This window comes from Leptonotus elevatus, chromosome 1 (assembly GCF_054856555.1).
Source record: "Leptonotus elevatus isolate MCC_2025b chromosome 1, RoL_Lele_1.0, whole genome shotgun sequence".
Lineage (NCBI taxonomy): Eukaryota > Metazoa > Chordata > Actinopteri > Syngnathiformes > Syngnathidae > Leptonotus > Leptonotus elevatus.
The window spans coordinates 20,627,636-20,651,394 of record NC_141239.1 but is presented as its reverse complement, the minus strand read 5'-3'; the positions used below and the strand labels follow the sequence as shown (position 1 = coordinate 20,651,394).

Below are 23,759 nucleotides of genomic sequence, written 5' to 3'. Positions count from 1 at the left end.
GACGTGCTAACCAGTCAGCCTCCGTGCCGCCCTTAAGTAATGGTATATTTGTAGAATGTGTGGACGTCAGGCCCAGGGCGAATAATCTATTATCACGAGACAAAAAACAACCAAATGTGTGTTGTGCCGAAACGACCCATCTGTCCCGAGTGTCCAAAAACAAGATGCGAATTGTTGAGATGCCATATGGTTCAACAAATCGCTGCTGACGTGTCGCGTCATGCATTATGAAGCAAACATATGCTTGTTGTCACGACCACGCCAGTAAATAATTCATTATTATTATTTTCATATGTAAATATCTTAAGAGTGATAACAGCCATTAGCGCAGATGTTTGAGTGCTCGACGTATGACATTCAAAGACACCCGAGCAATTTCGCAGGGAAAGGTTATTGTTCTCGCCGCCCTCCCTTCATATTCGGTGATAAAATCATGTCAGCAGAATTTGAGTGCAACTTAATCGTCCCGCTGCAGAGACAAGAGACAGGTTGCATTTGGAGTGTTTCCATGAAAAGGCTCATTGGCTTGAATGATGAAAGCCAAGCACAGAGACGAGCACAATTTCTTTGTGCAGCAGCCCAGAGGAACAAAGGCAAATGCTTTTTTTTTTTTTTTTTTTTTTTTTGAAACAGTCAAATTAAAAGCGTGAGAAACGATGGTTTTACAAAAGCATCGCGCTTAATCAAAAGGTGCAGCGCATTTGAGTGAGGCGCCGCCAAACCGCAACTGCTCGTTGGAGTTTAAGCAGGCAGATTTTGATCCATTAGGTGACCTTGGCTTTTCACATCCACCAGCAGAAAGGGCAAATTTCAGCTAAATGTCAGAAACTGGAGACGGCCTAACTATAGAGGGGGACTGATTAAAGATTCATGGAGCCGCCTGAATTGCCCCTCCTGCTGATGCTGATCTCGCTGCGGGACGCTTCCTCTCACAGGAGGTGGAGATGAGAGGGAACGGCTGTATTGTGGAGTGTATAACGTCAGCAACACGGTGGTGAGACCATCAACATCTGACAATTAGAGCCCCATATGAAATCTGCTTGTACACGCCTTCGGTGATATTTTATTGTAGCATTTTAAGGTTATTTTTTCAACACCATCTGTTAGCTTGCTTAGGGTGAGGGGGGGATACGAACGCTACCTTCATAAGTGTTTGGCTCGAGTATATTTTATTCACTTTTGTTAAAGGGAAAGTTAACTCAAAATCTTTCTTTACAATAATATGTTGATTCTATGTAAGTCTAAACACAGCATTCTGATTAATATTGCGTTTGTGGTATGTGAAATAAGCCGCAAAATCCACCCAATTTTATCCATCTCAGGGGGCGGCCATTTTGTCACATGCTGTCGACTGAAAATGACATCACCGTTGCTCTGGGTTCAGATGACAACCAATCTTAGCTTCTTCTTTTTTTTTTGTTTGATCATGTGACATTCGCCAGCTGATCCATGATTGGTCGCTACCAGACCCTGAGCAACCATCATGCCATTTCCAGTTGACAACAAGTGGCAGTCCTAGGCAAAATGGCCGCCCCCTGAGATGGATAAAAATGGTTGCATTTTGCTTCATAACTAATATTCCACAAATGTAATATTAATCATAATGTTGTGTTGAGTTGACTTCCCCCTTTAATATAATAATAATAATAATAATAATAATAATAATAATGAATTCCAGCTGATGGCAGCCTTCTTCTTCACACTAGCTTTTTTAGATGCTCCAATGCTGCTGTTTTAGTTAGCAAATGGGTCCAGAAGGTGGACAGTCTGATATGGTTTTAATTAGATTTTTGTTTTTTTTTTTAGGCCTTGGCGGAGGTCTGCACCAAACTATGAATTCTAGTCCATCCCTTGTATGTTTGTCGCTGTGCCCCAAATGTAGTCAATGAGACATGATAGCAACAGCAGAAGCGGATGTTCTGACTAATGTGTGGATATTAATAAGACGCTACTGCAGTTATATTTATTCACCCTCAAGCTATTTATCTGCAATAATTTTCCTTTAGAATAAAATATAAAAATGTATTTATATCAGGATGTTTTTTTCCAAGATAACAGCAAAGTCAAATGCAATCTGTTTACAAGAAGATGGTTGACTTCGAAGTTGTTCTAGATTGAAAAAAAAAAATTCTAGAAGGAAATAATGTAAAAGTGAATTACTGTAATATGTTTGAAACATTTAACACTCGTAAGTGTCAATCAAGCTTAGCGAAAGTTTAACGAATGTATAAGCTGATAAGAATGACATAAATTAAAATGAAGCAACATATAATGGAGAAGCAACTGGAAGACATGCAAAGTGATACCGTCTTGTTTAAGAAGTGTATTCAATTAGCATATAATTCATAACTATTATTTTCGTTTGAAATTGCAGTTCAACTCTATTTCTCATGTTGAGCTGAGCAGAGGGAAATGTTTTTACATTTGCGAGACATTATACACAACACAACCACTCAAGCTTCTATATTAAAGAAAGCATTAGAATATGTACCGCAGCCCTAATTTTGTTTCATTATCGGTATTAATCTTCCGCCGCCGCCGTCGTGTCGAGCAAGTGACGGCGAAGTGCGACGCTGATTGATTGCCTCATTCAAAGTAGAACACGGAAGCGCCTCGACGCAAGTCACTCCTCTGGAGGAGAGCGAGGCCAGCGCCGCATGAATCAAACGTGCGCCTAACAGATCAATTCTGCTCGAGATCGCAGCTTTCGACACATTTGCCGTAAAGTTTGGATGCAGCAACGACCGTTGTGGCTTTAACAAAGATGCGGCTAACAATGAACTGCTTAAATGAAAATCCAATATGGAGAGACACATTTTTGTTTCATCCTTCCCACACTCTTTAAACTCAACTTATAACACACTTTAAAAACAAAAGTCATTGCAAACATATTTGAGCACATAAAAACATCAACCTTAAATTTCTAGCTATATTGTACAGTAGTGTGTGAGTGTCTAGGCGTGAGCTGTAGCCTACAGCAGCTCAGCTATGTGGTTTACTGTTCCACCAATGCTTAATAAACGCGACTGTGGTTCTCCTTTCCCACACACGAGGGCATTACAGTAAGTATACTCAAGGTGCAATGATTAACCGATTAATAGCATATCAAATTAATCTATAACTATTTTTATTATATGCTTTAATAATTATTCATCATTTCAGACAGTAAATATTTTTGGACTTATTGTATTGAATCAAATAAATAAGATAGAAAATACTTTTACTTTGGAAAAAAATTCAACATTTCTGCCTATTTTATGATAATTTATGGACCAAACCAGTAACTGATTCATCATTTTTATTTTCAGTTTGAAAAAAACATTTACTTAAATAAAATTGATGTAAAAATCAAGCCATGCTTTCTAAAACTGAATTATCATTAAAATCATCAATATATTGATTGGTAATTAAAATACTTGTTAGTTGCAGCCTTTAAGTATACTGTAAAAAACAAAACAAAAAAAAACATAGAAAAACAATCACTCTAAATCAAGCAAGCTCTGTATTTGCTGATTCTCCATGCACCATATTCTCGTTATCTTTAGCTTCTCCTCTTTAACTTACCAAATTATTATTCACTCCACTGTCCAATTTTCTTTCAACGATCTCCATGTTGAAATGATTTTAAACCAAATCTGCACACATTTTAAAGTATTTCAGAAGAGCCCGTTTGATTGGCAGTGACTTCAGTGGGCTGTGTTCACACTCATAGAGGCGCAGACCTCCTTCTGTTAGATACCTTGCCCTCGTCACCAAAACCCTGTCTAACTCGCCTCTGATTTATAATTGATCTTTTTTTTTAATTGCATTAGCGTCTGTGTTACTCTGGGCTATGTCCACTTTATTTCCTGCAGCGATTACAGTTGGAATGTGCTCGCTAACCCAAATTGTATGCTGTTCATGTAACATGAAAAATGTGTCTATGAACTTCCATACGAGATTTTCTTGTCTTTTCAACATGATTAAAAGACAATATAGGAAGCAAAAGGTCAACAAAGAAAATGTCAACATAGGACTGAATAAAGGGAGCTTGGATGGGAGGAAATAAGACGAAAGAGGAAGGACATAGATTGCGCTGGGACTGGGACTGTGCTCGGGTCTGACACCATCATCATTGCCGGTCGGCCGGCTTTGGCGGCGAGCCAGCGGCGTGACACACAACTTGAGGCATGAGCGAGGTGTGTGTTCCAGGAGCGTATAACGACCGTGCTTGCGTGGAGCGTGAAACAGAAGGAGCCGAGATAGGTGGCAGGAGATACAGCACGCCCCTACAGTGTAAATAATACATTCATGAGAAAAAAAAAGTTGTCAATGACAAGCTACAGAGCAAATTTGTCATCTGTTTGCTCCGTCGGTGTAGAGTAGCCGGTGTTTTTGTAAGACGGATCAATACAGCTGAGGACGACTAATTCGTAGTGTGCGTGGGAGGGGGGGACATTTTTTGCTGACTGTGCAGTTGAGAAGGCAATTAAGAGGTGCCACTTGACAGAACCGCTTATGTTAATGAACTAGTTAGAGGGAGAAGTGGCGCACAAACTTGGATGCGTCCAAAACCAATAACGCCATTAGCCCGCTGGCATAGCATCCAAAACAAAACCATCTGTTTTTGCAATAAGCCACATGTTTTTATCGAGGTATGACTCACATTTCATATCTCGTGTCCTTTACAGCTCAAATGACTTTTTTTTTGTTTTTTTTTACCCCCCCCCCACTAATGGCTTTTGTGCTCTATTTCCTGCTCTATAAAAGTGATGACCAAAGTATTAAATCGCTGTCTTCGTTCACGTAAAATGAGATTCCCCTCAGCATCGAGTGTCCCTGCGCACAGGAGCTCATCATGGCGCATTGTTCGCGTTGGTCATTGAAAATTTCATAAATGCCGGCAGAGCTTTGCAGATGTTTAATTCCTGTCACTTGAAGTCCTGCGGTTATCGAAAGCGGGCTACATACTTAAGATAATCAGGCAGAATTTGAGCGTTGCCCCTCTCTTTTCATCACACATCAGTAGGCAAACAAAACCAAATTTATTCGAGGATGTCTCTATAAGATTATACTTTTTTCTTTAATTCGCTAGCGTTGCGCCGTCGTGGGAAGGAACACAGCTGACTTCCGGCCAATTGAAGTGATTCTCGTCAATCCATTTAAAATCAGCGCAGTTGAGGCGCAACTAGTTAAGTCCATTTCTTCTTTTCCTACTCTTCTTTCTTCTTCGTATTTTCCAGCAGTCCGGATGCCTCGTTGTGTTGGCGTGTGAACTGCAATAATGCTGCTTAACGATTAAAAATTATATGTATTTATTTGGTCTCCCTGGCTATATGTAAATCTAAACGTAACAAATATGGGTTGTAGGTTGCTTCTTTTTTTTTTATAACCCTGTTGGGTGTTAATATCTGGTTTGACCACAGAGGTGGGACATTTTTTAACCCATTCACTCCCAGCCATTTTCACTGAAGCAACTCTCTTGGCTCCCGGCTGTTTTATTGGATTTTGACTGATTTTACAAGGCCCACAGAATATTGTGTTCTAATGCTATAAAAACAGGGAACCTACCAAAAGAAAGATTAGTGTCTCTTCTTTCATCAGGAAGAAAAATATAAAAATATTTCAATCTGTTTCCGTTTTGCAGCAATTAGCATTAGAATATAGCTAAGTTTCATCATTATTCACAAATCTGTTTAAAACACTGAGGGGGGAGCCTTTTGGCCCTGGTTGATCTCTTATACTCTGCTGCGTTTTTGTAAGTAAGGAACACTTAATTTCACTCGACTAGCCAGACATACCCCGTGAGGAGGTCTGAGGAGGACGACACGCTCCGCTCGTCTGCGCTTGCTTGTAAGCAAAAGCAGAGATGTGAGGGGTCGAGTTGGATGAAACCATTTTCAGTCAAATGGGGGTGGGGTGGGGGTTACTGCATTTTTGTTGTTTAAATATTACTTTTAAACTCTATGGCTTATATATATTATAGCTATAAGTTTCCAGCTTGTTAAAAATAACACACAGTAAAAAATAAACCTATAAATATAATCAAAAATTTTGGGGGTGCTATTGTGCTGAAGCACCCCCCAAAATGGGCTAAATATGCGTCTGGGCTGCATCAAAGCCTTCTGTATGCGCTAGCATTAAAAAAACGTTTGTTTTTTTTAAAACACATATATATACGAAAATATATAAATAGAACGTATTTATAAGTTTTGGGTAGCAAATGAGTTAATAATAATGATAAGAATAATGTACTTTGTCAATGTTAGCACAAGTCCATATTTAAACCCCCCAAAATCTCCAGGGTATCCGCGGACCCTTATTGAGTCTGAGATTTCATTTTCCAATTTTAAAGCCTTAATTGCGCTCTAAAAAGGTCACTAAATCGATAAATCCGCTGTTCAAAGGTCTTCAAAAGACATTTCTCAGATACAATTAAACCAGGGATGGGAAACTCTGACCAAATGATCAGCAAGCTCTGTACAAGTCTGAGAACGACCAGGATCATTGAATCAGGTGTGTCTGAGTATGAAACATCTCAAACATGCAGGATAGTGGCCCTTGAGGACCGGATTTGAACACCCATAAATTATTTGGAAATCATTGTCAATGTCAAGTCTGATTCATTTTGCTGAGTGCATATTTAGATCATTCGTATTTACATATCTCATCTTAAATTCAACGTTGAGCCCATTTCGCCCTCTCCGAGTGGATAAGAGGTCTTCAATTTGACGGAAGTGGCCGTAAAAAGTTTTTTTTCGAAGTCTTCAGGATCTTGCTGTGAGGCAGATTGGATAATGACATGCACCACTGCATGTTTTTTTTTTTTTTTTTTAACTGCTGGCAAGTGCCAACTTTGCTTAGTTTCAGGACAACTGGTCTCCAGGATAACATATGCTGAGCAAACAAGATGCAACCCTACATTGAATATGGATCAAGACGAGAATATTTTTGCAAATGAAAGTGCCAGAGAGGGATTTTTGGTGGTGGTGGTGGGGGGGGGGGGGGGGGAGATAGTGAGTGACTTTATCAAACTGCAGCTCCCAACTAAAAACTTGTGCAACAAGAGAAGTCTTGGGCAGGTATTGGCGAGAACATGTGTTTTCTTATTGATACCAACTTGAGCTCTGTCAGGAGTTCTGTGCTGTGTCATGTCGTATGCTTGCAGATAATCTGCCCGAGGCCTCGCTTGTGCTGTCAAGTTATTTAACGCAGTGTCGTAGCTCCCTGCTACCTTTTGTCGCTTTTAATCAATTAAAAGCTACAAATCCACGCTGGCCTTCCTGGCAGTGATGGCGGCGCATACTAAGCGGATGTGTTGCTTTTTCCAGACCTTTTAGAGGCAGACCACAAGATGTCTCCCTTTGCTTAAGAAGGCGAACGTCCACCAACTTGACGGCACATATTGTTTGTTGCAGCTGTCTCCTCACATTAAGTTAACAAGGGAACTTCTCAATGTCAGCCATGAAATACTCAGCACTACAGTTTGAAATAGCACAAATGGAATTATATTTTGATACCTCAAAAATCCAACTCAATGCATCTTGTGACTTTATTTCCATTCTATTCGGTGCTTGTCCTCATAAGGACAGGAGAGCTGGAGTCTATCCTAACTGATTGGCACAGAGACGAGGTACTGTACACTCTTGACTGGTCAAATATAGGCGAACAGCTATTTACTCTCACATTCACTCCCAGAAACAATTTAGAGTCTTCAATTAACTCAATTTCAATTTCGCATTGAGACCAACTATATTTAGAATAATTTGTGCCGGAGCCCACCTCTCATCCACAGTCAGCTGGAATAGGCTCTCGCTCACCCCTGACCTTAACGCATTCACTAGCAGGCATTTTCAGTGAAGCAACCCCCTTCGCTCCCGACTGTTTTACTGTTTTTTGACTGAAGGCCCACCGAATATTGTGTTCTATTGCTTTAAAAACGTGGAACCTACCAAAAGAAAGATTAGAGTCTCTTATTTCATCAGGAAAAAAGTATATTTCTATCTGTTTCAATTTTTCAGCGATTAGCATAAGAATATAGCTAAGTTTCATCATTATTCACAAATCTGTTTAAAACAGTGGGTAAATGAGCTTGTTTGCAACTTGGCCATGGTTGATCTCTTATACTCTGCTGCCACCTTCTGGCCGTTTTTGTAATTACTACTATTGCTTCACCCGGTCTCTTCAGTTCAGAGGCTGCATCAAAGCCTTCTGTATGCTCTAGCATGGAAAATAATAAAATCATAAAGCAACGTATAAATACGTCTTTGGGACACGTAAAACATTTAAAATAGAATGTATTTATCCGTTTTTGAGAGCAAATGAGTTCATGATAATAAGCTTCATAAGTCAAGTCAAAAAAATTCTATGAGCCCCCACTTGTCCAAACAAGCCCTTCTGATTAATATCGCGTCTGTGAAATATGAATTAAGTAGCTCATTTTGCATTGTACTGCCCCCTGCTGTCAACTGAAAATTACATCACTGTACCTGAGGGCCCGGATAACGACCGTCACGGCTCACCTGTTTTCTCGGTTTGGTTGTAAGCTAAATCCTCAGGAACTGTGACCTTATTTTCATTTGACAGCAAGTGTCAAAATGGCCGCCCCGTGAGAAGGATAAAAATGGGTGGATTTTGTTTCTAAATTCATATTCCACAATCACCATATTAATCAGAATACGGTGTTTGGACTAGTGTGGACAAATAGAATACGTAATTGTAAAAAAAATTTGGGGGACTTTTTGACTGAAAAGAAAATCTCTGGTTGTTCAAAAGTCAAACGATAAGCCTTGAATAACTGTAATGTTTAAAGTCGTCATGATCAACTGTTTTACAAGTATAAAGACAAGTTAACTGTTTCTTTAAAAACTATAAAACACTCTTTTAGCACTGTTAACTCTCGATGCAGCTAATGCGCCTCAGCCACAGTCATAAGAACACGAAATGAAGTGAACCATCCCTGTCGTGGAAAATAGCAGCACGTTGGCCTGGTGGTGAGCACTAATACCTCACAGTTCTGAAATTCTGGGTTCAAATCTCTTTCAAGAAATTGATGTAATGTAAAACATATCACGCACATGACGACACTTGCGCTCTCTTGCTAGCGGCTAGCGCAAGAGGCTAGCTTGGCAGTCTCCATCTCCCTTCAGTACTCGTTTGTGTCAAACAACACAGAAAGACTGTCAACTTATTGAGTTACTTTGTTTAGTAGTGCTAATCAAAAAGGCTTGCAAATTATTATTTTTTTCAGCCCGACAGCATTTGAAGATAGTAAATGGTGGCTTTAGCCTTCAGTTTTAGTCCTGGTATTTCTGATGCGCATTTAATTGCCGCCACTGTCTCATTTGGTGTCGAGCGTTCTCACCAGCCCTTGAAGGACCTCGTCTGGTTATTCCTTTTAAGCTCCGCTCCTCCTTTTAATGAGACCTCTGGGGCTCAACTGGGCTTTGACAAGGAGGGGGGGGGGGGGGGGGAGGCTTGACAAGCTCACAGATCACTGAGCCCGGGCAAAAAAAGTCACACAGGAATTGACTGCTCGTTTAAGTTTGAACGTGGAAAAAAAAAATCTTAGGATATGTGAAGACTCGGACAAAAATAGAACAGCGGATATCACGCAAGTAGCAGAAATACGATCTGGCTGGAAAATATGATACTGATGGTTATTAATTGATTTACTTTGATGGTGAGTTAAATTGATGAAATGAATTTGGTTGACCACGTGCCTAAGGATTTGCAATATATTAAACAGAGAGAAAAAAAAAGGTCCTATTATCCGCACATGTAGCCAATGGAATACCAATTGAGAATCTTCACTCTTTGTGACAGGGCTCGGTCCTTCACCCCGGCGAACACTGTCCTGAATGTGCCGAGCTTGCTTGCCTTGCGAACCCAGCAATGCTTTCAATGAAGCGCACCACAGAAGCTTGAAGAGATGCCGATTTGGATAGGAAGCCTGAAAGACTTGAGATGATTTACCATCGCTTTGCATTGCCCGGGTAACATCTGACGCAAGCAATAACTCATAATGACGACTTTGGGGTCAAAATGCTGACAAGGGACAATTCGGGAAAAACCAGCAATCACACAAAGCAATCAAGCAAGGGTCTAGTAGGGGGCGTGTCATTTTTATGGAGCCCAACAGCATAAAATAAATCAATGCACGGGGTCGCTACGTGGAGCCACTGAGCTTTAAGCGTAATAAGGTTGCGTGTTTAGTAATTCACCATCGTCCCCCTACTTTGCCTTGGTTGAGCTGAAAATAGAGCAGAATCTTCTTTAGCTCCCTTCAGTTTGTTTTAGAGCATATACGACCAATCGTGATGGCGAATGAGACTTAAGTCCTTCCTGTCATTCCTTTGGCCAGCATCGTTCACAATGTATTGGATTGTGCAGTGCATATCTATGTCCTCAATAACATAATAAGGTTGTCTGTCTTCGTGTGATTCTTTTAAAAACAATCAATGAAAATTTGAAGATTAATACTTCTTCACTTGACATGCAGAATAAAAAATAAAAAAAGAGTAGTGCTCTCGCTATCTAATATTTTTAGAATCGATTATTCAATCGATTATTCGACTAATCGGATCCATTTTATTTTTGCATTAAAGTGTGTTACAAATGATTATTGTTTATTAACTAGTGATTGGTGTTTATTTTCAGTGAACAATTACTGTTAAATTCCTGAAATCAGAGGACTTGGACGATTTTACATAACTTTTAATTTTTCCAAACGATTACTCGATTATTAACTCATTCACTCCCAGCCATTTTCACTGAAGCAACCCCCTTTGCTCCCGGCTGTTTTACTGTTTTTTGACTGATTTTATGACTGAAGGCCCCCCGAATATTGTGTTTTATTGCTATAAAAACATGGAACATACCAAAAGAAAGATTAGAGTGTCTTCTTTCATCAGGAAAAACAAATACATTTCTATCTGTTTTCGTTTTGCAGCAATAAGCTTTAGAATATAGCTAAGTTTCATCATTATTCACAAATCTGTTTAAAACAGTGGGGGAAAGAGCCTTAAAAAACGTATAAATACGCTTTTGGGACCATGGTAATACAGTGGTACCTCGGAGTTTGAACATAATTCGTTCCTGTGAAGTGTTCAAAGTCAGAATTGTTCAACCTCCGAAAAAAAAATTCCCATAGGAAATAATGTAAATGCAATGAACCCGTTCCCAAGCTCCAAAAACAGAAAATTCCTATCTTAATTTATATTTATATTTTTTTACATATACACCATGTAAAATATTTGAACAATAAAAAAAAATACCGTACCTTTTTATGTGTGGTGTGATGGCATCAGTGGATGATACATTTTATGTTAATGCTTGCTTTAGTTCAGTGCTGAGTTTGTGTATTTGACTGTGTCACCGCGGTATGGGATTTGCTTTTATTGTCTAAGACTACAAAGAAATTCAACTCATATGCCTATAAAGTGCTGCTATCAGCTTAAAAACAAGATGCATATTTAATAAAGTCCTGCGCCACATCTGAATGCAGCAGGATGCACAACACAACAAAAAAGCTTGTATACTTTCCCTTTTCTTTAATTATACGGTTCTATTGGTCAAACAAGAAGCTGTTATTTATTCTCTATCAAGGATCATCAATTTTGCGACACAGTTTCATCAGCGGGACTTTTGCTTCTCTGATTGATGCACACACTCCATATAGCATTGCAAATCTACTTCATCACCGGTCGGTGGGGGAAGAAGAAAAACCCTTTTCATCCGCTGGCTCCACCTCACTATAGCGAGCGAGTGCGCGCGGGACGCAACAAGCTTTCCATTCCTTTCGGCGGGCTGCGAGTCAACAGACTTTCAAAAGGAGTCGCTTCGATCTGTGAGGGAGGAGAGCAAAAAGAGACAAAAGCGGTCTGGCACTGGAGAAGCGGTCCCAAAAAATCCACTAGGCATGGAGCGGTGATGTTGGGTCTTTTTCTGCATTGGGCTCATTATTTCAAGATATCTTCTTCTCCCTAAGGAGCCACGCTTGTTCTTTCTGGCGATAGATTTGCAAGCCTGAGCAGCGCACACAAAAGGGTCCCGTTACCGCTGCTGGGAATTTTCGATCGAGAAGTCACGTTGGACAAGGATAATGGTTGAGTCGGTCTCCTTGGAAAACGATGGCCAGGAGCTCCTAAAGCCAAGTCCATCGTGGAAAGACATGACGGTGAATTTCGTCACCGGGACCAAAGTCCACGGTTTGAAGTTTATGTTCTCCCGGCACAAGTCCAAGCTGCGACGGGGCGTCTGGGTCGTGGCCTTCCTGGTCTGCGTGGCCCTCCTCCTCACCTGGTCCAGGAACAGAGTCCTCTACCTTATCTCCTACCCGGTTGTGACGAAAATCCACATGGTGTGGGCTCACAGCATGTCCTTCCCGGCCGTCACCTTCTGCAACAAGAACGTGTTCCGAGCGTCCAGTCTGACCAGGGATGACCTGTACCACAGCGGATACTGGATGGACCTCATGTACGCCAACCACAGCTTGGTGGAGAAAAGCCTGGCCATCCTGAAGGAGAGCCACAAGCGGGGGCTGCTGAGCCTTCTGGACTTCAACGGCTACGCCCGGCCGCCCCGTAATCGGGTCAACACCACCGAGATGATGGGCCGCCTCGGACACCAGCTGGAGGACATGCTGCTGGAGTGCAGGTTCCGCGGTGAGACCTGCACCGCCAAGAACTTCAGCACTGTATGTAGATGAAGGTGGTTGGAAGGCATGTGTATGTGTGCTACTCAAAATTTGGTGGCTAGGGACACTCACAGAAGCCCCCCCCCCCCCCCCCCGCAAGGGCTAGAGTTATAATAGTTTTAGATTTTCCGTCATAGTTATTTGTATTTCATTTGGACTTTTTTTCTTAAAATTCAGTTTTAATGAATTGTCAAGTCTTGTTTGGGCTTGTTTTTGTAGGTGCTTTTTTTCCTCTTCAAAAATGCTTAATTTTAGTTCATTCCATTTAGTTTATTTATTTGTTTGTTTGTTTGTTTATATGTTGTTTCTAACCTTTATTATTTTTATTGTTGTTATTATTATTATTATTATTATATCATGCACTTTTTATTCTCCAGACTTTTTTGAGGTGTTACAACACGAATTTACACTTGCTTCCCAAAAAATTCTATCCTCCCGGCGTATATATCGTCCGATTCCACATGACTTGCGTATTCACACAACGTTAACGTTAAATATAAACTTTTCCTGATTCATTTTCAATGGGACAGCATTTTCAGCATTCCCACGCAATTTCTCCAGAAATTGCACTTTGTCTAGTTTGTTTTAGTTTTAGTATATTCATATATTTTTTTCTCCAGATTTATTAATTGCAGTACAAAAAATGTCACTAACTATTGTGTATTAAAGTAAAGTAAATTGCAATGTCCAAAAAAACGGTTCAACCTCCTCTCATCTGTACAAAAATAAACATTTAAATTATAAAACCTGTAAGCTCATGTATAATAATTGTTTTGTGCTATATTTATTTATATTTATTATTTTGAGTTAGTTTGAGTTAGCTTTATCAACACAAAATGTTGTTTACTTTAGTTCCCAGGTTTTTATTTTTTTTAATTGTATTTTTAGTTATTTTGTTTGTTTTTGTTAACTATAATAACGTTGCCAAAGACCCCTCTGTAACTCTAAACAATAATATGACGCCAAAACATAACTACAATGTGTACCCCTAATTGACATAAGAATTCAAGGGACAAAAACTTTTTTTTTAATAAAAAGTCATACAAATCACATTTTAACAGGTGAATTTTAAAGGGGAAAAAATCCAATGTCCTTTTACTATTATGCTTATGATTCTGGAATTGTTGTTTAAAAAAAAAAAAAAAGAAAGAAAGAAAAGACAATAGTTTGTTTTGTTTGCTGTTGAAAAAGGTTAATATCACACCATACAATAATATCAGAGCTTTTAACTGGTCCAAAACTAAGATGGGGAGAAGTAACTGTTTGCATGCACACACATGCAGGAAGGCACTTTTGAAATCATCCAACAAACTAATTGAATACAAATTATTTTTGCGGACCCCCAAGCTATTATTTGTTGACCTCCGTGGCCCGGTGATCCCAGTTTGAGAACCACTTGTTGACAAAGGTACGTTAACAAGGTAGTTAACATGGATGCAAATGTGAATAAGTTAGCCACTGTTTAGAAGTGAACAACCGAAAGATATCAAATCATGTGGTTCCCCGCCAGAACGGGGGTGACGAGGGCAACCCAGCAATTTACCAGCTTTAGAGGTAGTCAGAGGTGTAAGGGGAGTGCCTGTGTGAAATAGAATAGCGGCAAGCTATGGAGTGGGAGTATCAAGTTTAACACCCGACACTGTCTTGGTGATAAAAAAAAACATTTTATCACACATCCCCGTTGATGTGTCGAAGCGAGGCGATATCCCGTCTCGATGTTCCGTGTAAAAGGCTCAACTTGATAAATGTCTACTTATACTGCTAAAATGCATGTATGCACCTTTTTTTGAGGATTGGTGGCAGATTCATACTGCTTTGAATGTTTATGTACATACTTGTATGCAATGTTCCCTCTAATTTTTCATGTATCTGGGCATACACACAAGCTCCCTGAGCAAACTGAGGACTACTGTGAGCAACATACTTACATGCATACATACTTTGCCATGTGATCGTGGATTTGTTGAACTGACAGCATTGATGCATTCATTTTGATGGCAAGTAAAATATTGTCAATGAGAACTTTAACTTGTTCAGGGTCCGATTTTGTTTTGTGTGACAGCTCGTTCCTTTTCTCTCGGTCTTTTGCGCTCTCCCGCAATAATGTACCAATCCCCTGTCCCATCTTGAGTCTTCGTACAGTTTCGACAGCTTTTAAATGACTTTTATACTGAACGTGACGCTTGAGATAGTCCAGCTTCCATTCAATCCACATTTTTCCCTCTGAAAACTCACATGCTACTTTGGCATCGCTGCATGTTTTGCAGAGTAGACCTTTCTCACTTGAAAAAGAAAAAATCTCACCCAATTTCACCGCTTTTTCTTCAATTTGCACATACTCCGACAACCATTCCATCTTAAAAGAACTGCATTTCTTTTTTACTGTGGCTTGGTGAGTGGATGTGTCGCTGCCAATACAAACCCCACATCATGGCGAAACGAACAGGTATTAACCTGCTAGCTAACCTGCACGGCGCATATAGGCAGGGCCCAGACGCAAGCACCGTCAATGCCATGATTGGCTTCGTACCATAAGTGAACCGTATCGTATCATTGGCTGGACACCTGTCACTCACTGAGTGAGAAACAAAAAAACAATATTATTGGGCGAATTAATTAGATTAGATTAAGTCTAATATTAGATATTAATTAATACGTTATGTTGATGTTGTTTATGCGCTGGATAGATTTTCTTGTGCACTGAGAATGTGCGGGCAGTGCGCGATTGCGCACGCGCGCAGCTTAGAGGGAACATTGCTTGTATGGCTTTGACGGGGTCATATTAGTTCTGCTTGTTTACGCTGCACTCGCATTGGCAGATATCGGATTTGAAAGAAGGCTGATTACAATCTGACGATATCCCATTCTATGCGGTTTATTTTCCTCTTTACGCCTCCACGATGCGTATCGCAAATGTGCTACTTGACAGCAAAATATTAAGATTGTGTCACTTTAGCCATGCAGGGTGAGTGCAGGCTAAAACGGCAGCATTTTTCAGTCATTCGGTTCCTGTTTCTGTTTTTGCATTTAGATAGTATTGATGTATTTCTTTGTATTCTTTTGAATCCAAAAAGGAAGACAGTTACCTCATTCACTCCCAGCCATTTTCACTTTCGCTCCCGGCTGTTTTACTGGATTTTGACTTATTTTTCAAGGCCCACAGAATTTTGTATTCTATTGCTATAAAAACATGGAACCTACCAAAAGAAAGATTTTTTCTGATGAAAGAAGAGTCTCTTCTTTCATCAGAAAAAAAAGGATATTTTATCTGTTTCCGTTTTGCAGCAATTAGCATTAGAATATAGCTAAGTTTCATCATTATTCATAAATCAGTTTAAAACTGTAGCGACAACAGCTTTTTGCAACATGGCCCTGGCTGATCTCTTATACTCTGCTGCCACCTGCTGGCCAATTTTTTGTAATAATTACCATTGCTTTAAGCCACCTCTTCAGGGCAGAAGCTGCCTCAAAGCCTTCTGTATGCTCTAGCATATATATATATATATATATATATATATATATATATATATATATATATATATATACTCACACACACACACATACATACATACATACATAATAAAAACATATAAATACGTTTTTGGGAGTGAAGGGTAAAGTATTTAAAAAATATATGTATACATTTTTGGGTTTGACTGAGTTAATCCTTTGAAAGAACTTTATTGACAGTCACAGTCTATTTGTTTGGAAAATTTCTTCAGCAGGTCCAATAGGCTGCAGGTCAACTATAAGTTCACCCACAGTTAAAAAAAGAAGTCTAATTTCACTTTTTCTTTGAAAGACTAAAGTATTGGATAGTGCAGTTGGGCTGGCAACATAAACATCTGTACAAAACAATGGTTGTATAATGCCAGAGTGTAAAAGCAATGTAATATCTTCACCAATAACAACTATCTGGAATTGTGAGAAACTCTGAAGGAACAAAAGAAAATGCCTTATTGTTTGCTTTGAAATGACATTTTCATTATTCAGGCATCCTAGCTCGGTCCTAATTAATCTTTTTGCTTCTCTAATTAAACATCTGGGGCATTGTGGAGGGAAAAAGACGTGGGGTTGATTGACAGCCACGGGTGGCATTTGTAATGCAGAGGGTAATTCATACTTCAGATCCAGACCACAGCTCATACTGTAATGTCATCACAAAATATTCAAGATGCAAATGCCCAGAAGTCAATCGTTAGCATGACTAATTATACTTTTTTTTTGTTGTTGTACCTACTGCATGTTTATTTTGTCTGTGGTTTTGTTGCAAGGTATTACATCATATTTAAAGCCATCTTTAAAATAATGTGGGTCTTGTGGGACACTGGCTTGAAATAAGAAGTTCTGTCATTATGTAATGCAAATGTGCTCCACACTTGCCGGTGGACGAGCCAGGATGCCTCCCATGTAGCATCAGTGCTAATGCTCCTTTTCTGATCAAACAATGTTTATTTTAAGACATTATCTTGTAGCACTGATTTGCATTTAGCTTGCGAGACCATTAGCGTGGCTTGTATAGCTTCCTGGTGATTTTTGAATGTTATGGAAATATGGACATATACAGTATGCTTTGTAAAGCATGTATTTCACCCAATGGGGTTAAGAGTTAAACCTGTCGATAGACTGCTTCAAATGAAATTGAAAGCCTTAATAAGACCTTCATTTTTTTTGCTTTATACTTTCCCCTCAATCACGGCTGCAGGTTTTCATGTTTGTAAATGCATAAATATTGATTGAGCCGTCAGCGTTTCAGTTTCAATTCAAATGGAAAGACTTGGATTTGATCAACTACGCCGACTGCATCTAAAACACAAGCCTTTCTCACTCTAACAAAGAAAGAAATTGTAAACGCCAACTCTGTTTATTAGTATGCACATTTATTTGTATACATTAGTTGCACGAGCGCGGTGGTTCTTAACCTGGGTTTGATCGAACCCCAGGGGTTTGGTGAGTGAGTCGCACCCCAGTCCTAAATGATTTATAATGATATGCCGGCTTGGCCATCATTGGCTGAAGGTGATCATACATTGCTTGGCCCTGGCGCAGGGAATTTGGTCGTCGTCGACTTGTGATTGTTGTGATCCCTTAATACTAAAACTTCAGTATGTCGAGCAAAAAAAAGAAAGTGGTCAGACGAATATGTGCAGTATTTTATTCATATGTATAATGAACCGTATGGTGTTCCACAGGGTTTAATTCTAGGGCCTCTGTTGTTAGGAAACTGGAAACTGGCATAGGAAACTGATAGTATACAACACCTCCGACCAGATGACTAGCATGAAAATGTCGAGCTATGCATCACAAGCGCTGAGGAAACCCACAGACTTTTCTCAACCTGCTGGATTTATTGAAGCAGACATACATTTGGTGGGGGAAAGACTTTTGTGGAAATGACACATCAATCCTTAATTAGAGTCGAGACATGCAAGTATCTTCTACGACCCAATTGAGTTTATTTGTGAGCTTCAACTCGCTCGTCTCTTATTTAATCACAAGCAAATAGACCCCTGTGGGAAATTTGCAGGGAAATTGGCCCGAGATTGATAGCCGCTGCCGTTAGGAATCACTCGAATCTTGAGTCATGAGTCTGGCGAGTGGACCTCAACATTGATCACATGCCCTGGGTAGTCAGGGCAAAGTATTTACATGGTTAAACTAATAAACTAACTTCATCAAGCAGATGCTAATGTGAATATAATGTACTGTAGCTGAACACATGAAGGCTAATGACTAGCCAACAGACAAACTTTCTTGACACCGGATGGGCAGGATGCAAGTTGTTCTGCTTTATTATACCTTATACTTTATATTAAAGTCTTACTGTACAGTTTTTAAAGGTTTTATAATAGCATGTTTTTTTGTTTTTGTTTTTGTCTGGAGCCAATATATTTACTTAATATTGTTTCCTATGGTGTCAAAAATTTGATCATAACAGCTGCAACATTATTAAAGATTGTTCTTGACTTTGGAGGTTCCAATGAGAGTGAAATATAGTGTCAAAGTTGAGTGCGTCTGAGTTAATTAATTTATTCTAAATAGTCAAATAAAATATATTTGTAAAATCTACTAATTTTGTATTCACATTTAGCATTTTTTTTTTTAAAAATTGGTTAATGAATTATACTAATAAAATACATTTTAAAATAAAAATGAGAATGAATTAATTGATTTCATTAAAAAAAGAGAGATGTATTTAATTGATTTATTTTATGATCATTTAAAAAAAAAAACATCTATGAATGACTTGACCCATCAGTTAATTCAAAAACTTAAATGTGGCCTTTGAGCACAAACGTTTGCCCACCTCTGGACTACACGCTAAGATGTGATTCAATCACATGTTGTGCTCTTAACTCACTCTCTGTTTTTTGTGTTTCTATTCTACAGATTTACACACGCTACGGGAAATGTTACACTTTCAACTCGGGACTAGATGGCAACCCGCTGTTGACCACATTGAAAGGAGGCACGGGGAACGGCTTGGAGATCATGCTAGATATTCAGCAGGACGAATACCTTCCTGTCTGGGGGGACACAGGTTAGTGCAGTTATACTTTAACATGTGTAATCATATAAGTGGCTGGGAAAAGTTCAATACCCGTGCCATGTTTGTATTGCAGATTTTTATCACAGTTTCTTCAACATACAGTATATAGTGTACGAATATCTCAATTAACTACAAAATGGCGGAAAATAAATTATGTCAATCCAAGAAGTGAAAGTTGTATATTTCATTTATAGTATCCACTATACTGTACAAAGAGTGACTGAAATGAACACTGGCCTCTTAAGTTTATGTGAGACCATTTAGGTGCTGCTGTTTTGGTTAGCAACACAGTCAAAATGGGCTCATCATTGAACTTTTTAACTCATTCACTCCCAGCCATTTTCACTGAAGCAATCCCCTTTGCTCCCGGCTGTTTTACTGGATGTTGACTGATTTTGCAAGGCCCACAGAATATTGTGTTCTATTGCTATAAAAACATGGAACCTACCAAAAGAAAGATCAAGTCTCTTCTTTCATCAGGAAAAAAAAAAGGATATTTCTATCTGTTTCTATTTTGCAGCAAATAGCATTATTGTTTTGACACCAGGAACATGTGAGTGGGAAACACAAAGGTTTATTGTTTAGCTTTAATAAGCACTTCATGCAAAGTGACTTTCTTAAATAAAATAAGTCACTCAAGTGCTCAAGTATCTTGACCCACAAGGCCAAATACTAGGGTGTCTAGTGGTTATGCCAAAACATAGCTTTGAGCGCTATTGTTTTGACAACATGAACGTGCAAGTAAGTTTCATCATTATTCACAAATCAGTTTAAAACTGTAGGGGAAATTGCTTTTTTTTTAACATGGCCCTGGTTGATCTCTCTGCTGCCACCTTCTGGCCATTTTTGTAATAACTACCATTGCTTTAAGATTTTTCTTCAGTTCTAGCATAAAAAAACGTTTTAAAAAAAAACGTTTTTGGGACACTGATGATATTTAAAATAGTACATATTTATACGTTTTTGGGAGCAAATGAGTTCATGTCCATTTGTGTGAAGAATATTGTCTATGAACTGAAATAATTACAGGAACTACCTATTTTTCCTCACCTGAAAAGGCACACGTTTATTTGAGGGAGGCACTTATTTGTCTTAAGTAGATTACTTACCCGGCATCTATTTAAAGAAATACGGTAGGTGTTACTGTATATAGCCTCCACAAGACAGGAGCAAAACAAACAAGACAAAGGGCTCAACATAGTATAAATAATGCAATATTAAATTTGCAGCAGGTCTTATACATTTATTGAACACCCCCTGCACACATTCCTTAACCGCCTGTCATAAATCTAACATGTGATCTTGGCTTCCAGTACTGCTCAGTGCTCAGCATCCCTGCCAGTAAAAGGAGAGAAAAAAAAAACAATCCCACACAAAATCATGTGAGTTTGGCTTGATAAATTGTGTGGCGTGCTGTATGTATATCCACAGATGAGACGTCCTACGAAGCGGGCATCAAAGTTCAGATCCACAGCCAGGACGAGCCGCCCTTCATTGACCAGCTGGGATTTGGCGTGGCCCCTGGTTTTCAAACTTTTGTGTCATGTCAGCAGCAACTGGTACCACATTGTTACCACGTTCGCAACCGTCGTGCACCCCCGCACCCCGCCATCCCCCCCGCTTTACTGCGTGTTTGTCCCGCAAAATCCCCCCTCAAATCCCTGCCAGGCTGTCACCATTTCTTCAGAGCAAAATCTGATCAAAATGAATCTCAGTGGAAGTGGAGTGCTAGCAATTTAATGAGCCTCATTATCACTGTGAAAAGCTATTCGGTACCCGAGTTGTTGTTTCTGGATTTTTCATCTCTATTTTTAGTCGCCAGCTAAAGTTTGTGTGCAAGGAAATGAGAGAGAGAAATAATAATAAAAAGAATTCACTCAATGTGGTCAGCAAAATGAAGGATCAAACAATGTTTTCTAAATCGGAACTTCACAAACAAGCTGAACCGAGCGCTCGCTTCAGAGCGATTGTTTTGACACCAGGAACATGTGAGTGGGAAACACAAAGGTTTATTGTTTAGCTTTAATAAGCACTTCATGCAAAGTGACTTTCTTAAATAAAATAAGTCACTCAAGTGCTCAAGTATCTTGACCCACAAGGCCAAATACTAGGGTGTCTAGTGGTTATGCCAAAACATAGCTTTGAGCGCTATTGTTTTGACAACATGAACGTGCAAGTAAGAAATCACTTCACAAAGACATTTATTGAGCTCAGTTTTAATTAGCAGTTTCGACTGATTTGTTTAGATTACATGAACATTTGAGTAAGAAATTAACTTCACAAAGGCTATAATTAGCACTCAGGGAAGCATTGATTGTTTTCACTACATGAACGTGTGAGAAAAAAATTCTAACTTGGACTTAATCTGTTCAAGGCTCAAGCTGTCATAAGAGCTTTAACAACATCGAGACCCACAAAGCCACACACTTGGGTGTTTCATTGTTATGCCAACATTTAGCGTTGAGAGTTTTTGACAGCATGTTTTTTTGTGTGAGTTGTTGTTTTGACAACATCACGTTTGAGTAACTTCACAGAGGCCATTTTGGAGCTGAGTTTCAATTAGCACACGGTTCTGACCGATTATTTTGATTACATGAACATGCGAGTAAGAAATGAACTTTGCAAAGGTTTTTTTTATTTTTTAGATGTGCTTTATTTAGCACTCGGGAAAGTATTGTTTCAACTACATAAAAGTGTGATAAAGAAGTAACTTGGATTGAATCCATTCAAGGCTCAAGCTAATATAAAACCTTTAATAAAGTGGTCACATGAAATGTAACTGCCCTGTATTTTGGTATTTAGACCCATGAGGCCATATCCTCGGGTGCAGGGTTATTATTATGCTAACAGATATTTTTAAAATTGTTCTCAATACAAATTAAAAGGCATTCTCACTCACATAGGCATGTAACTGTGTTGCGTTTTAGCATTGAGAACCACAAGAACACATGCGTAGGTGTCTGGTTGTTATGCCAACACATAATAAACGTAAATACTTTTTTATATGAACTTTAACTCACTTAAGCGCAATTGTGTGAACATTTAAAATAAATTAAATGCGACTAATCCATTTCAGGCTCATACTGTCGGTGTCATAAAACATGAATAACGAGGTCCTGTAGAGATATAAGTCTTGTGTTGCGTCATCGGACCCACAAGGCCACACACTCAGGTGTCCGATTATTATGCCAACACATAATAGCAAAGAATACGAAACGTAAGCAAAGGCTTTCATTTTTGATGAGCTTTAATGAGCACATCTTCCATGGCAGCATTCAAAGCGCTTCAGGTTGTTTGCGTCGGACTGACAGATTTATTCAAATGTCGCATTTCACATTGAATTTGGCCTTCAGTGACAACCGCCTACAAAAAGCGCTGTTTCCCGACTTCACGCTGTGACAGGAAACGCTGACATTTTCAGTCTTGCAGCGGCCTTTCAATGCTGTTGGAATGTTTTGTACAGGATCGTTAGCACTGTGTTTACTAGTCCTCCCAAGCTGTAAATTTCCAATTGATTTTGCTCCTGAAGATAACTGCCTGTCTTGGCCAAAACCATGAGCATGAAATACAACCAAGCTTGTTTTTTTTTTGTTTTTTTTTAGCTGAATAACATTGGATGACTGAGGAAGACTTGGTAGACACCTGGACACCACAAACTGTATACTGTATTTCTCTCCTGTTCTTTATTTTGGGTCTTTTTGACACTTACAAGATAGTGCCCAAGATGCTGGGAACAAGAAAACAGCACAATAGCACACACAAAAAAAGCCACAAAAATAAACAGCCAGTCACATGAAGTCACATTGTAGACCAGTGGAATGGTTGTAAAAAACCTGGCTGGACACCTCTACTCTAATCTTGGAGAAAAAAACACACTCACACACTCACATACAGCAAATTAACCAAGCCGAAGTGCACCACAAAACCCACACCAACTCCCTCACATACTCCATGGCTACCTCGGATCTTGGACGAGCCCCCATGTTACACGCTAAAGCAAGCAAAACGCAGCTAGAAGTTAACACCACCTTTTTTTCACCACTGTCCTGCTCCATTTTTCTACCCGCCCGGTAAACATCAATCATGCCAATAGTGCGTAACAATGTTTAAACGCATTCAGCCTCCTTGCAGGTCTAAAATAATGTGTGTTATTAATTATCATAAAGACCAAAAACAAGCACACGGGAATTGTCTTTTATTTTAGCCCTATACAGCCTGAACCATGAAATATATGAGAGAATATTTTTGATTCTTTGTAAATAGAGTATTTATTGGTCATTTTGAACAAACAAACAACTTTTTTTCTTTCTTTTTTTTATCAACTTCCACATATGACTTTTGATTTGTGTCATATTTGATTTTATACAATTCTTTAAATTCGTACATTTATAACCATCAAATATATAAGAATAAACAGACATATCAAACATATTTTGATGTGTTTGATATGTCAAACGTATTTCCAAAAATCAGAAAGAACATTTCCCGCTATTAAAAAGTATAAGTGTCTCTCCTTTCTCAATTGGGGCGATC

The 23,759-nt window shown here is 39.1% G+C and overlaps 1 protein-coding gene across 7 annotated transcripts in view; it reads left to right on the top strand.

The window, feature by feature from the left end:
• The window catches only part of asic1c (acid-sensing (proton-gated) ion channel 1c), a 103,680-nt gene that overhangs the window by 62,349 nt on the left and 17,572 nt on the right, over positions 1–23,759 (top strand). For 3 of the 7 annotated variants that reach the window (XR_015095803.1, XR_015095804.1, XM_086082757.1), the window contains exons 1-3: positions 11,759–12,676; positions 19,067–19,217; positions 20,658–20,785. Coding sequence is in view for 5 of the 7 variants with exons in the window: in XM_086082757.1 (XP_085938883.1) it covers positions 12,083–12,676; positions 19,067–19,217; positions 20,658–20,785 (873 nt within the window). In the remaining 2 variants the exon portion in view is untranslated. Of the gene's footprint in view, positions 1–11,755; positions 12,677–19,066; positions 19,218–20,657; positions 20,786–23,759 lie in introns of those variants that run through there. The other 4 variants (XM_086082724.1, XM_086082741.1, XM_086082750.1 and 1 more) reach the window with 4 other exon arrangements.